At 46.1% G+C, this 15579-nt stretch overlaps 1 protein-coding gene across 3 annotated transcripts in view; it reads right to left on the reverse strand.

The window, feature by feature from the left end:
* The window catches only part of LOC137324186 (potassium channel subfamily K member 2-like), a 138634-nt gene extending 137339 nt beyond the window's left edge, over positions 1-1295 (reverse strand). For 2 of the 3 annotated variants that reach the window (XM_067988324.1, XM_067988323.1), the window contains exon 1: positions 987-1292. In XM_067988324.1, coding sequence (XP_067844425.1) covers positions 987-1175 — 189 coding nt within the window. In that variant the 5' untranslated portion in view covers positions 1176-1292. Of the gene's footprint in view, positions 1-986 lie in introns of all 3 variants that reach the window. The other variant, XM_067988321.1, reaches the window with a different exon arrangement.
* Between the last annotated feature and the right edge of the window lie 14284 nt (positions 1296-15579).

A 15579-nucleotide genomic window follows, 5' to 3' on the forward strand; every position in this document is an offset into this window, starting at 1 on the left:
GGCAACCAAAAACAGTGCCGCACCAGAAAAATCTTCTTCTCAGTAGTCAGTTATCACAGTCAGAAAACAGGACAAAGGTCGCCCAAGTGTTAACTAGAAGCCTCAAATGACAAACCAGCAACTAACCTGTAAGTAATGGACGCACCCTTTAAATAGCACTGCGTATGGGTCTTTCCTGCCTGTTAGCACCATGAGTTGCTGCGCGAGTTTATCACGTGGCGAATTTGGTGCTGGGGCAACCCAATATCAGAAATGGGTCCTTAATTTGAATATTTTACTCATCGTTTTAAATAGTTCTGGCATGTGCCTTGGATGCCTATGAATCAGCCCAAATCCAAGATGGTGGGCGCCGCACTTCTAGCTCGTGGTGAAGCTCCATCTGCCACATTGGATGTTTAGGTGCCCATTTTGCACCTGAAAAACAGGTGCAGCACTATCAAATTTCTAGGCCTAAGTGTTCGGAGATCATATTAACTCCGGGCATGATTAAAAAATGCTCAGGAGATGGATGGGTCCCTCTGATCACCTTTTTTAAACCTGATTTGTCACTGCTTTGCAGTTATATAGTATGTAGTATTAAACCTAAGCAATGTAAGACGCTGGGTGAGGAGCTGGGCCTCACACCACTTCTCTCTGAAGTTGGGTTGTGGTCCGACTCGGAGTTATACTGTAATTCCACCATCGTTGCAAAGCTACTTTGTAGTAACGCTATCATTACAATTTCAATGCACCTTACAATCAGCAGTGCAGAAATGTTTTCATATTGTCACAGTTTTCCAAACATCCGTTTCTCTTTCCACCCATCCTAATGGCATTAAACAAAGTGCACAATAGGAAACAATGGAATGCAGAGTTTATACCAACATGCGAGACCTCAGTTGCTCAGTGTTTGAGCATCTCATTATTGCAAGTTTTATTTATGTATAGCGCCATATTACATAATCTTTCATGCAAATCATTAATCAAGTTATAATCAATTTTTTTACCTGAATCAATAGTTCTAGATCCAAGGAATTGACACACATGTGCTTTTCCAGAAACTCCAGTTTCTGAACGATAATTGCAGTCCTCTGAGAGCTTTCTGCTGGCTGTTCGAGCGCTTTAAACACAGTGGCACCGATGATCAAATAAAGCACCACCACCAGAAAATTAGCCGAGGCAGTCTTCCATTTCATAACAGTTGGGTTCAGGTCGCTGTCATCTCCTGGAGTTAAAACCGTCGGTTTTGTAGAAAAGGACAGCCTTGGCTTAGCATTCTGAGTTGCTGATTTGGGGTCTAGTAAGTCAGGCGCTGCCACTGGGCAAAAACAAACATATAAATAAATAAATGAAAACACTGTTAACTAAAATTAAAAGGGTTTACTGCTTCACTATTTTGTAGGCAATAAAATCCATTTACGTCATTGATGGTAAGTTTTAAATATGTACAAAATATTTGCAATACGATCAAGGACAAACGTCACAATTAATATTTGAAGGTGTAGGTAAATTAGCTTAAAACACATTAAACAGATCCGGACTAATGAATGTGGGGTACATTATCACTATCGATGTACTTTGTCTCAACAATTGTTTAAGGAGTGGTTTTACAAGATAAGCCTATGTTTTGATATTTATTCTTCACAATGTAAGTCTCACGCAAGTCTTTTCAAGTTCCTGCCCTAGTAAAAAAAATGATATTTGAATTAAAATGCTTGAAAATAAACCGTGTTTCAATGTGCTCACTATATTAAGTTATTAATGATACTGTTGGCGAGAAGCAAGGTGCTGTACATTTCATACGGAATTAATGAAAAATGTGCATTTTAATAGGAATTCTGAATAAATTACGCCAAGAGCTCATTCTCAACCTGTCAGGTAGTGTTCATTTAAAAGATCGTAAACATTTCAGAACGCTCAACTATGGACAAAACCATCTTCTGAAAAATATATTTCACATCTAGGCAGTAGATTTTCTGTAAAGCCGACCTGAATGCAGCCTAATAAAATATGCATCTCTACAAAACCTTGCTCAGCATTAATTCCACAATGATAATAGCAACAGACGCTTTTAAAATGCATTTAACAAACTGAAGTAATGTCCACGGAGGCGGCTGGTACTTACTTCTTGTACGAATAATTCACCCTATTTTCTTAAATCAGCAATCTTTTTTGTTCATTTTCAATAGGAGAATCAGGCATTTAGGAGTGGATGTCGTTGCCACATGGCTCATACGCGTTCATCCTATTCCAAACGCATGGGGCTCTCTTTCTCTCTCTGAAGGACTCACATACACACACTCATATAGACTCACACCTCGCTTCATTTAAAGGATCCACAACCATTAAAATCATTCTCCCATATCCAAAGACCGCCTCTGCTTTCCACAGCGCGATTATTCCAAAAGTAAATTATGCAATGCTGATTATTATTAGAATGGAAAATACATAGCGAAGAAAACAATTAGTCACATTGACTAGCAATAAACGTGTTCAGCTACTGGACTTCCCAGATTGCAGAAACCTATTGCTAAAACAACTAACATTATTACTTTAACAAGCCAATCCACATTTATCATTTATAATCTGTCTATCTACTCGTGTGCATGTGCATTCATATTTTTGTATTCTACTGTATCTATCAGTCACCTGTTTTGGTGTTCACCAACAACTTCAATGCACATGTGTATAGAGTGCAACTGGCGAGAAATCCATTCATGTTAATTGGGGGTATATATATCTCCAAATATTTAGACATCATAGATAAACAGGCATAGTAAATAAGTTGTGTTAAGTGCAAACACATCTCTTGTTAAAATGAAGGCAAATGAATGAGCAGCGGTAAGTGCAGCAGTTTACGAATTAACACAAAAAGAGTTAATTAAGAATCTTAAACACTCTGTCCAGTTTGCAACTTTACGAGAAAACCAGTTCTAAAAAGATTCTATTTTTAGAACCTCTTGTGCCCCACTACCATACAAGTGGAGAAGCTACATCTGGATTTTATGTTCTCAGGGTGGTCATTTTTCTGCTCAATTAGGAACAATTGCATGTAACGAGGAGCTTTTGCTCAAAAAGCCTGTCAGGGTCATAAACAGTCAATAGCTGGGGTTGTTCATAAACATAAAATACCAAAAGAAAAATAAACCTTTCCAGTCGTAACTTCTCAGGAGTTGGTTTTTCTGTTTTCAATAGTGTTTTTAAGAAACGTTTGTCATAATAAGTATATAGATACTTTCACTTTGATAACAATGAGCTGAAACAAACTCCAGAGATCTTTGAAGTTTGCGGGTCACTGGTTTAGAAAAAAAAGACAATTTGAGGAAAGGTATCTAGGTGCGCTTTCAGACAGTTACTCAATTTTACTGCTAAATTTTCAACAACCAAAAATCCACCTAGAGAATAACGGTTAGTTTAATATCTCTACTTTGAATTAATCAATTAAAATCTAATGTAAAAGTAGGTTAGCTAATAATGCTAGTTAAGAAATTTAGGGGGTGGATCTCATGAAGATTAGTTAGTCTGCAATTTTCTGATTTTTAAAATTTTATCTTTCTACCGGTGATCAATTCCAACTCGATTTTAATATCAGCTACAGTCATGGAATCATAGAAATTACAACACAGAAGGAAGCTATTTACCTACCAGTGCTAGGTGTTCAACTAGAGCTCTAGTCCCATTTAGAATCAGAGAATCATAGAATGAGACAGCACAGAAGGAGGCCATTTGGCTCATCATTCCTGTACCAGCTCTTTGTAAGAGATATCCAATTTGTCCCACTCCCCTGCTCTTTCCCCATAGCCCTGCAAATTTTTTCCCTCCAAGTATTTATCTAATTCCCTTTTGAAGGTTGCTATTGAATCTGCTTCCATCATTCTTTCAGGCAGTACATTCCAGATCATAACAACACGCTGAGTAAAAAAAAAATTTCCTCATGTCACCTCTGGTTCTTTTGCCAACTACTTTAAATCTGTGTCCTTTAGTTACCGACCCTTCTGTCACTGGAAACAGTTACTCCTTATTTATTCTATCAAAACTGTTCATGATTTTGAACACCTCTATCAAATCCCCTCTTAACCTTCTCTCCTTTAAGGAGAACAACCCCAAGTTCTCCAGTCTCTCCACGTAATTGAAATCCCTCATCCTTGGTACTATTCAAGTAAATCTCTTCTGCACCCTCTCTAAGGCTTTGATATCCTTCCTAAAGTGTGGTGTCCAGAATTGGACATAATACTCCAGCTAGGGCCTAACCACTTGCTTTTGTACTCTATGCCTCTATTTATAAAGCCAAGCATCCCGTATACATTTTTAACAGCCTCTCAACTTGTCCTGCCACCTTCAAAGATTTATGTACGTTTATCCCCGGTCTCTCTGTTCCTGCACCTCCTTTAAAGTTGTACCATTTAGTTTACATTGCCTCGCCTCATTCTTCCTACCTAAATGTGTCTGCCCATTTCACCAATCTGTCTATGTCCTCCTGAGGTCTATTACAATCCTCCTCATTGTTTACTACATTTCCGAGTTTCGTGTCATCTGCAAATTTTGTAATTATGCCCTGTATACCCAAGTCCAGGTCATTAATATATATCAAAAAGAGCAGTGGTCCTAATACCGACCCCTGGGGAACGGGGTCAGTATTAGGACCGACTGTATACATCCCTCCAGTCTGAAAAACAACTGTTCACCATTACTCTCTGTTTACTATCCCTTAGCCAATTTTGTATAAACGCACCCATGGGCATCAACTTTGCTAACAAGTCTATTATGTGGTACTTTATCAAACGCCTTTTGAAAGTCCACATACACCACATCAACCGCAGTACCTTCATCAACCCTCTTCGTTACTTCATCAAAAAACTCAATCAAATTAGTCAAACACGATTTGCCTTTAACAAATCCATGCTGGCTTTCATTTATTAACCCATGCTTTTCCAAGTGTCAATTAATTTTGTACAAGATTATTGTCTCTAAAAGTATCCCCACCACTGACATTAGACTGACTGGCCTGTAGTTGCCGGTTTTACCCCTCTCCTCTTTTTTGAACAGGGTGTAACATTTGCAATTCTCCTGTCCTCTGGCACCACTCCCATATCTAATGAGGATTGGAAGATTGTGGCCAGAGCCTCTGCAATTTCCATCCTTATTTCCCTCAGCAATGTAGGATCCATCACATCCGGACTGGGTGACTTTTCTACTTTGAGTACTGCCAACCTTTTAAGTACCTCCTCTTTATCTATTTTCATCCTATCCAATATCTCTACTACCTCCTCCTTTCCTGTGACACTGGCAGTATCCTCGTCTTTCGTGAAGACAGTTTCAAAGTATTCATTTAGTACCTCAGCCATGCCTCCACAAGAAGATCTCTTTTTTGGTCCATAATCGGCCTCACCCTTCCTCTGACTACCCTTTTACTATTTATATGTTTATAAAAGACTTTTATATTCCCTTTTATGTTAGCCGCTAATCTAGTCTCATGCTCACTCTCTCTTTGCCCTTGTTATTTCCTTTTTCAGTTCTCCTCTGTACTTTCTGTATTTGGCTTGGTTCTCGACTGTATTATGAACCTGACATTTGTCATAAGCATTCTTTTCCTGTTTCATCTTAATCTCCATATCTTTAATCATCCTAGCTCCAGCTTTGGATGCCCTTCCTTTTCCCCTTGTGGGAAAAGGAAGGGCATCCCCTTCTGTACCCAAGCTATCTCCTCTTTGAAGGCCTCCCATTGCTCAATTACTGTTTTGCCTGCCAATCTTTGATTCCAATCCACCTGGGCCAGATCCCTTTTCAACTCACTGAAATTAGCCCTCCTCCAGTTAAGTATTTTCCATGACAACTCTAGACCTGATGATATTATGATCACTGTTCCCCAAATGCTCCCCCACTGAAACATGCTCCACTTGCCCCATTTCATTCCCCAGAACTAGTTCCAGCACTGCTTCCTTCATTGTTGGGCTGGAAACATACTGATCAAGAAAGTTCGCTGGTACATATTTAAAGAATTCCTCCCCCTCTTTGCTCTTTACACTATTACTATCCCAGATTATATTGGGATAATTGAAGTCACCCATTATCACTATTTTATAGTTCTTGCAGCTTTCTGCAATTTGCCTGAAAATTTGCTCCTCTATTTCCTTCCCACTATTTGGTGGCCTATAGTATACACCCAGTAGTGTAATAGCTCCGTTATTGTTCCTTAATTCTAACCAATTAGATTCTGTCTTTGACCCCTCAATTACATCATCCCTTTCAGGTGCTGTAATAGTCTCTTTAATCCACACTGCCACCACCCCCCACCCCCCAACCTCCTTTTTTTCCTTCTCTATCTTTCCTGAATACCTTGTAGCCAGGAATATTAAGTTCCCAATGCTCCCCTTCTTTGAGCCAGGCCTCTGTTATTGCAACTATATCATAATCCCATGTGGCTACTTGAGCCTGCAGCTCACCAACTTTGCACTCCAAACCCATTTTAGACTTCCTCGCATTTACTCCCTGTCTGATCTTTCCTATATCTAAACTATTTTTTACTCTAATGTTCTTTGTCTCTCCCAGTCCTATGTGTACCTTGTTTCTCCCCTCCACTGCTTCATCCTGGTGCCCCTCTCCCTGCCAAATTTGTTTAAACCCTCCCCCACAGCACTATTTACCCTCCCCATGAGGACATTGGTCCCAGCTCTGTTGAGATGCAACACGTCCATCTTGTACGGGACCCTCCAGCCCCAGAACTGATCCCAATGCTCCAGGAATCTGAAACCCTCCCTCCTGGGCCATCTCTGCAGTCACGCATTAACCTGTCTTATCTTACTGTTCCTATACCCACTAGTGTGTGGCACTGGGAGTAGTCCAGAGATTGCTACCTTTGAGGTCCTGCTTTTTAACTTCCTCCTTAGCTCCTGAAACTCTGACTGCAGGACCTCAACCCTTTTCCTTCCTATGTCATTGGCTCCCACATAAACCACGACTTCCAGCTGGTCCTCCTACCCCCTCAAAACGTTCTGCAACCTCTCCATGATGTCCTTTACCCTGGCACCAGGTAGGCAACACACCATGCGGGACTCAGGTCAGTGGTTGCAGAAGCACTTGTCTGTCCCCCTGATTATCAAATCTCCTATAACCACTGCATTCCTACACTGTGTTGTGCTCCCCTGTGCAGTTCTTTGCCCCACGGTGCCATGCTCTGGACTACACTCCTTCGAGGGGTCGTCACCCTCAATGGTATTCAATACTGAAAACCAGTTTGTGAATGTCACACTCCCGAAGGATTTCTGCACTGTCCGCCGCTTCCTACCCTGCCGGATGGCCATCCACTTACTATCCTGAACTCCCTGTGGCTGTGGGGTGACCACCTCCTGGAACGTACGATCCAGGAAATTCTCAGCCGCCCGTACGCCCTGCAGTGTTTCCAACCGATCCTCAAGCTCAGAAACCCTGAGTTCGAACTCGAGCAGCTGGAGGCACTTCCTGCACACGTGGTTATTCAGCATCCTGGAGTTCCCACATGGCACAGGAATTGCAGGCAACGGGACTCATCTGTTCCTCCATTCTATTTAGAGTCTACTTATATTATATACGTATATGCCTCTTATGTTATATATATGTTTTATCTCAGTACCCTTTTAACTCCTATTTATTATTTATTTAACATTTATGTATATCAGATTCTTATTTAATACAATTTCAGATCCCTTTGGTGTTAGTATTCCCTACTTAGTTTATTTTATCCCCTCAGATCTAATTAATTACTCTGATTATTTATTTATATATTTACTTATTTGACTATTAGTAAATGGATTTAATGTGATTTGAAATAAGTAATTAATTTATCCAATTATTTTTAACTTTTCTTAATCTACTTACCTTTTTATTCCGGGTCTCTCACAGAGCTCATCTTCCGCATTTACTGTGATGTCACTTTCTCAAATTCTCTCGGTGTTTGCTTATGCCTCTCCCGTGGTGCTTCACCCTCTGTCGATTCTGCTGCTGCCACTCTTTTTAAATCTCCTCAGGCCTCTCCCGTGGTGCTTCACCCTCTGCCGATTCTGCTGCTGCCACTCTTTTTAAATCTCCTCAGGCCTCTCCCGTGGTGCTTCACCCTCTGCCGATTCTGCTGCTGCCACTCTTTTTAAATCTCCTTATGCCTCTCCCGTGGTGCTTCACCCTCTGCCGATTCTGCTGCTGCCACTCTTTTTAAATCTCCTCAGGCCTCTCCCGTGCTGCTCCACCCTCTGCCGATTCTGCTGCTGCCACTCTTTTTAAATCTCCTCAGGCCTCTCCCGTGCTGCTCCACCCTCTGCCGATTCTGCTGCTGCCACTCTTTTTAAATCTCCTCAGGCCTCTCCCATGGTGCTCTACCCTCTGCCGATTCTGCTGCTGCCACTCTTTTTAAAACTCCTCAGGCCTCTCCCATGGTGCTCCACCCTCTGCCGATTCTGCTGCTGCCACTCTTTTTAAATCTCCTCAGGCCTCTCCCATGGTGCTCCACCCTCTGCCGATTCTGCTGCTGCCACTCTTTAAATCTCCTCAGGCCTCTCCCATGGTGCTCCGCACTTCTGTTCTCTGCACTTTCCCAAATCCTTTATAGTCTTCCTTTTCACATACTTATTTGGTTTAAATTATGTTATCGTCTCTGCATCAATAACCACATGTAATAAAGCATTTCATGTCCTAATAACCCTCTATGTGAAAACAATGGGGGTGACTTTAACTTTGGGTGATGGTTTAAAATGGGCGATATTGAAATGACCGCCCATTATATACCACGCCTGATTTTTCCTTCCACAATGGAAAGGAAAATCGGGTGTGGTGTATAACAGGGGCCTAAATCAATATCTACCATTTCACACCATCACCCAAAGTTAAAATCATCCCCAATGTTTCTAAATTCCCCCTTCATTCTTCCAGTGATATTCCTGAGTCTATGACCCTGTTACCAATTTTACAATCAGTGGAAACAATTTTTCACTATTAACTCTTTCAAAACCTTTCAGAATTTTGAACACCTCCATCAGATTTTCCTTTATCTTTCACTGTTTGTGAACCCCCGCTCCCCCCATCCAATTTCAAGCTTTTCTTCATAACTATAACCTTTCATTCTTGGTATGATTCTAGTGAATCTTCACTGTACCCTCACCATGACTCTAATTTTCTTTCTGTAATGGGGTGTCCAGAACTGCATGTAATCCTCCAACTCTGGCCAGCGCAAGGTCTTATACAAATTCAATACCACTTTCTTGCTTTTATATTCAATGTACCCTCTATGAAATCCACAATATATTTGTCTTTTAGCGGGTTGGAATGTTCAATTTTAACTTGATTGCCAAATTACATTTTTCCTTCTGCGTTTCACCTCTCCAAGCTGCGACAGTGGGCGTGATGCCCAGTGGCATGACGCTGATCTCAAATCAGCTACTATTTAAAGTACAAATGCAAAAATGATATTTGGAGGTTTCGGAAGGACACGGTGAGAGTTAGTGAACATGCATTCAGGACGAGCAAGGCCAGCACCCAGATTTAAGGATGCTTCCCTTGACTTACTGCTGGGTGCAGTCAGAAACACGAGGGAGATCATTTTCCACAGCAATGGAAGGAAGAAAGCTGCTGCTCTCACCAAGAAAGCATGGTTGGAGTTGGCTGAGGAGATGAGTAGCCAATGTGACCCGGTCTTGGATGTAGTGCAGGAAGCGGTTAAATGACCTAATCAGGTCCGGAAAAGTGAGTACAGATGCTGATTCACCCACATCCTGTGAGGTACAACAACCCCCCTCATTCTGTCTTGCTAAGCGTACTCCATCACGTCACTCCTCACACCCACTTATGTTTCAACAGCACCCATCCTTCACTTTCTATGCACTTCCCCACCTCCCCACTTATCCATCCCCTGCTGCCACTCACCCCAATCCTTGTGCAATGTGATGCATCTGTCTGATAGTCACCCTCACTGAATGCACTGCATCCATCGGGTGAATACATGACCTTCAGTCACTTACAGGTCTGTTCTTTCGTCCCTTGCAGGTTCAGAGAGCACAATACGCAAGGGAGAGGGAGAGGACTGGAGGTGGGCCACCAAAAATTGTGCAGCTCACGGATGCAGAGGAGGATGCCATGGAGATAAGTGGCACATCTGCGTCCCTGTCAATCGGAGATGGAGAGACTGGGAACTCACAGATGCCTGGTGACAGAATTAAAAATATCTCTGACACAGATGTTGACTTTATTTCATCAATGACTGAGCTATGAGAAGCCTGAGTAAGATGATTGTCAAGATTATTACTTTGCCAAGACTAATTCATATCCGTTCCCTTTGTCTTCCAGGGTCTTCAAGCATGGAACAACTGTCTGTGGACATGCCTGACAATGATTCATCAGAGGACTTCATTCCTTCTGAGGGTGCACCGTCACAAGACATACAGCCATGCACCAGCCCAAATACTCACACTTCGATGGGTCCAGTTAGACAGTTAGTTGGATTTTCACCTGGTGATTCACAATTCACAAGTGAGCACGAGCAGACACTAGTGGCAGATACAGCTGTGGTGACTCTGCATAGGGGGCGTAATCCTCTCCAAGCTCTGCTCATCTGGACACAGGTGCTGTACCCTGAGGACCATTGTTGAGAAGGAGAATGATAGAGGTACAGCTGCAACTTTGCGAGGTACTGGCAGACGTGCCATGCAAACTCTCCGCAATAGCGGAAAGGATGGAGGATTCCCGCTCCAACAGCACGGGATCGTGGGATCAGCAATAAAAGGAGGAGCGAGGGAGGAGAGGGAGAGTGGAGCGTGGGATCAGCGATAAAAGGAGGAGAGAAAGAGGAGACAGAGAGTGGAGCGCGGGATCAGCGATAAATGGAGGAGAGAAAGAGGAGACAGAGAGCGGAGCGCAGGATCAGCGAAAAAAGGAGGAGTGAGAGAGGAGAGAGAGAGAGCGGAGCGCGGGATCAACGATAAAAGGAGGAGCAAGAGAGGAGAGAGAGAGAGCGGAGCGCGGGATCAACGATAAAAGGAGGAGCGAGAGTGGAAAAAGAGAGCGGAGCGCGGGATCAGCGAAAAAAGGAGGAGTGAGAGAGAAGAGAGAGAGAGCGGAGCACGGGATCAGCGATAAAAGGAGGAGCGAGAGTGGAGAGAGAGAGCGGAGCGTGGGATCAACGATAAAAGGAGGAGCGAGAGAGGAGGGAGAGAGCGGAGCGCGGGATCAGCGATAAAAGGAGGAGCGAGAGTGGAGAAAGAGAGAGCGGAGCGCGGGATCAGCGATAAAAGGAGGAGCGAGAGTGGAGAAAGAGAGAGCGGAGCGCAGGATCAACGATAAAAGGAGGAGCGAGAGTGGAGAGAGAGAGAGCGGAGCGCAGGATCAACGATAAAAGGAGGAGCGAGAGAGAAGAGATAGAGCGGAGCGCAGGATCAGCGATAAAAGGAGGAGCGAGAGGGAAGAGATAGAGCGGAGCGCAGGATCAGCGATAAAAAGAGGAGCGAGAGGGAAGAGATAGAGCGGAGCGCGGGATCAGCGATAAAAGGAGGAGCGAGAGAGGAGAGAGAGAGAGAGCGGAGCGCGGGATCAGCGATAAAAGGAGGAGCGAGAGAGGAGAGAGAGAGCGGAGCGCGGGATCAGCGATAAAAGGAGGAGCGAGAGAGAGAGAGAGAGAGCGGAGCGCGGGATCAGCGATAAAAGGAGGAGTGAGAGTGGAGAGAGAGAGCGGAGCGCGGGATCAACGATAAAAGGAGGAGCGAGAGTGGAGAGAGAGAGCGGAGCGCGGGATCAACGATAAAAGGAGGAGCGAGAGTGGAGAAAGAGAGAGCGGAGCGCGGGATCAGCGATAAAAGGAGGAGTGAGAGAGAGAGAGAGAGCGGAGTGCGGGATCAACGATAAAAGGAGGAGTGAGAGAGGAGAGAGAGAGCGGAGCGCGGGATCAACGATAAAAGGAGGAGCGAGAGTGGAGAGAGAGCGGAGCGCGGGATCAACGATAAAAGGAGGAGTGAGAGAGAGAGAGAGAGCGGAGTGCGGGATCAACGATAAAAGGAGGAGTGAGAGAGGAGAGAGAGAGCGGAGCGCGGGATCAGCGATAAAAGGAGGAGCGAGAGAGGAGAAAGAGAGCAGAGCGCGGGATCAACGATAAAAGGAGGACCGAGAGAGAGAGAGAGAGAGCGGAGCGCGGGATCAGCGATAAAAGGAGGAGTGAGAGAGAGGAGAGAGAGAGTGGAGCGCGGGATCAGCGATAAAAGGAGGAGCGAGAGTGAAGAAAGAGAGCAGAGCGCGGGATCAACGATAAAAGGAGGACCGAGAGAGAGAGAGAGAGAGAGAGCGGAGCGCGGGATCAGCGATAAAAGGAGGAGCGAGAGTGGAGAAAGAGAGCAGAGCGCGGGATCAACGATAAAAGGAGGACCGAGAGAGAGAGAGAGAGCGGAGCGCGGGATCAGCGATAAAAGGAGGAGCGAGAGTGGAGAAAGAGAGAGCGGAGCGTGGGATCAGCGATAAAAGGAGGAGAGAAAGAGGAGACAGAGAGAGAGTGGAGGGAGAGAGAGCGGAGTGCGGGATCAACGATAAAAGGAGGAGCGAGAGTGGAAAAAGAGAGCGGAGCGCGGGATCAGCGAAAAAAGGAGGAGTGAGAGAGAAGAGAGAGAGAGCGGAGCACGGGATCAGCGATAAAAGGAGGAGCGAGAGTGGAGAGAGAGAGCAGAGCGCGGGATCAACGATAAAAGGAGGAGCGAGAGAGGAGAGAGAGAGCGGAGCGCGGGATCAGCGATAAAAGGAGGAGCGAGAGTGGAGAAAGAGAGAGCGGAGCGCAGGATCAACGATAAAAGGAGGAGCGAGAGTGGAGAAAGAGAGAGCGGAGCGCAGGATCAACGATAAAAGGAGGAGCGAGAGTGGAGAGAGAGAGAGCGGAGCGCAGGATCAACGATAAAAGGAGGAGCGAGAGAGAAGAGATAGAGCGGAGCGCAGGATCAGCGATAAAAGGAGGAGCGAGAGGGAAGAGATAGAGCGGAGCGCAGGATCAGCGATAAAAGGAGGAGCGAGAGGGAAGAGATAGAGCGGAGCGCGGGATCAGCGATAAAAGGAGGAGCGAGAGAGGAGAGAGAGAGAGAGCGGAGCGCGGGATCAGCGATAAAAGGAGGAGCGAGAGAGGAGAGAGAGAGCGGAGCGCGGGATCAGCGATAAAAGGAGGAGCGAGAGAGAGAGAGAGAGCGGAGCGCGGGATCAGCGATAAAAGGAGGAGTGAGAGTGGAGAGAGAGAGCGGAGCGCAGGATCAACGATAAAAGGAGGAGCGAGAGTGGAGAAAGAGAGAGCGGAGCGCGGGATCAGCGATAAAAGGAGGAGCGAGAGGGAAGAGATAGAGCGGAGCGCGGGATCAGCGATAAAAGGAGGAGCGAGAGAGGAGAGAGAGAGAGAGCGGAGCGCGGGATCAGCGATAAAAGGAGGAGCGAGAGAGGAGAGAGAGAGCGGAGCGCGGGATCAGCGATAAAAGGAGGAGCGAGAGAGAGAGAGAGAGCGGAGCGCGGGATCAGCGATAAAAGGAGGAGTGAGAGTGGAGAGAGAGAGCGGAGCGCGGGATCAACGATAAAAGGAGGAGCGAGAGTGGAGAGAGAGAGCGGAGCGCGGGATCAACGATAAAAGGAGGAGCGAGAGTGGAGAAAGAGAGAGCGGAGCGCGGGATCAGCGATAAAAGGAGGAGCGAGAGTGGAGAGAGAGCGGAGTGCGGGATCAGCGATAAAAGGAGGAGTGAGAGAGGAGAGAGAGAGCGGAGCGCGGGATCAGCGATAAAAGGAGGAGCGAGAGTGGAGAAAGAGAGCAGAGCGCGGGATCAACGATAAAAGGAGGACCGAGAGAGAGAGAGAGAGAGAGCGGAGCGCGGGATCAGCGATAAAAGGAGGAGTGAGAGAGAGGAGAGAGAGAGCGGAGCGCGGGATCAGCGATAAAAGGAGGAGCGAGAGTGGAGAAAGAGAGCAGAGCGCGGGATCAACGATAAAAGGAGGACCGAGAGAGAGAGAGAGAGAGAGCGGAGCGCGGGATCAGCGATAAAAGGAGGAGCGAGAGTGGAGAAAGAGAGCAGAGCGCGGGATCAACGATAAAAGGAGGACCGAGAGAGAGAGAGAGAGCGGAGCGCGGGATCAGCGATAAAAGGAGGAGCGAGAGTGGAGAAAGAGAGAGCGGAGCGCGGGATCAGCGATAAAAGGAGGAGAGAAAGAGGAGACAGAGAGAGAGTGGAGGGAGAGAGAGCGGAGTGCGGGATCAACGATAAAAGGAGGAGCGAGAGTGGAGAGAGAGCGGAGCGCGGGATCAACGATAAAAGGAGGAGAGAAAGAGGAGGAAAGAGCGGACCGCAGCATCAGCGATAAAAGGAGGAGCGAGAGTGGAGAGATAGAGCGGAGCGCGGGATCAGCGATAAAAGGAGGAGCGAGAGAGGAGAGATAGAGCGGAGCGCGGGATCAGCGATAAAAGGAGGAGCGAGAGAGGAGAGAGAGGTGAAAGAACAACTAAGTAATGTCAGCACAAGGGAAGGAGCTGATTGGTGAGTAGCTGGTGAGTGGTTTTTTTCTGATGATTGTTTTATTTAAATCGTTAAGCTTATTTTTGTTAAGTTTAGTTAATAATATAATAAATAGAGGCATAGCAGGGCAACTCAGACCCGTCGAATGCACATCCTGTGCCATATGTGAAGTCCAGGACGCTTCCTGTTTCCTGGACAACCACAGGCGCAGGAAGTGTCGTCAGCTGGAGTAGCTCGAGCTCCGGGTTTCAGAGCTTGAGTAGCAGCTGGAGTCACTGCAGTGCCTCCGCGAGGTTGAGAGCTACGTGGATAGCATGTTTCAGGAGGTGGTCACCCCGGAGCTTAAGAGAGTGCAGGCAGAGAGAGACTGGGTGACCGCCAGACAGACAAGGAGGACCAGGCAAGTAGTGCAGGAGTCCCCTGAGGGCGTCTCGCTCTCTAACAAGTATTCAGTTCTGGTGAGGCACAGGGTTCCTCTGAGGAGTGCAGCCAGGGCCAAGTTCATAGCACCACAGGTGGCTCAGCTGTACGGGAAGAAGAGGAATAGTGATAGGGGATTCAATAGTTAGGGGAACAGACAGGCGTTTCTGCGGCCGCAGACCTGATTTCAGGATGGTATGTTGCCTCCCTGGTGCCAAGGTCAAGGATGTCACTGAGCAGCTGCAGAACATTCTGAAGGGGGAGACTGAACAGCCAGAGGCCGTGGTCCATATCGGTACCAACAACATAGGTAGAAAGAGGAATGATATCCTGCAGGAAGTGTTTATGGAGTTAGGAAAGAGATTAATAAGCAGGACCTCAAAGGTAGTAATCTCCGGATTACTCCCGGCTCCACATGTTAGTAAGTATAAAAATAGGAGGATAGGGCAGATGAATGCGTGGCTGCAAAGATGGTGCAGGAGGGAGGACTTTAGATTCCTGGGGCATTGGGATCAGTTCTGGGAGAAGTGGGACCTGTACAGGCCAGATGGGTTGCACCTCAACAGAGCTGGGACCGATGTCCTTGCGGGGAGGCTCGTTAGTTCTGTGGGGGAGGGTTTAAACTAATTTGGCAGGGGTTTGGGCACCAGGATGTAGCATTGGAAGGAGAAACAAGGTACACAAAGGATTGGAAGAGACAAAT

This window comes from Heptranchias perlo, chromosome 8, assembly GCF_035084215.1.
Source record: "Heptranchias perlo isolate sHepPer1 chromosome 8, sHepPer1.hap1, whole genome shotgun sequence".
Lineage (NCBI taxonomy): Eukaryota > Metazoa > Chordata > Chondrichthyes > Hexanchiformes > Hexanchidae > Heptranchias > Heptranchias perlo.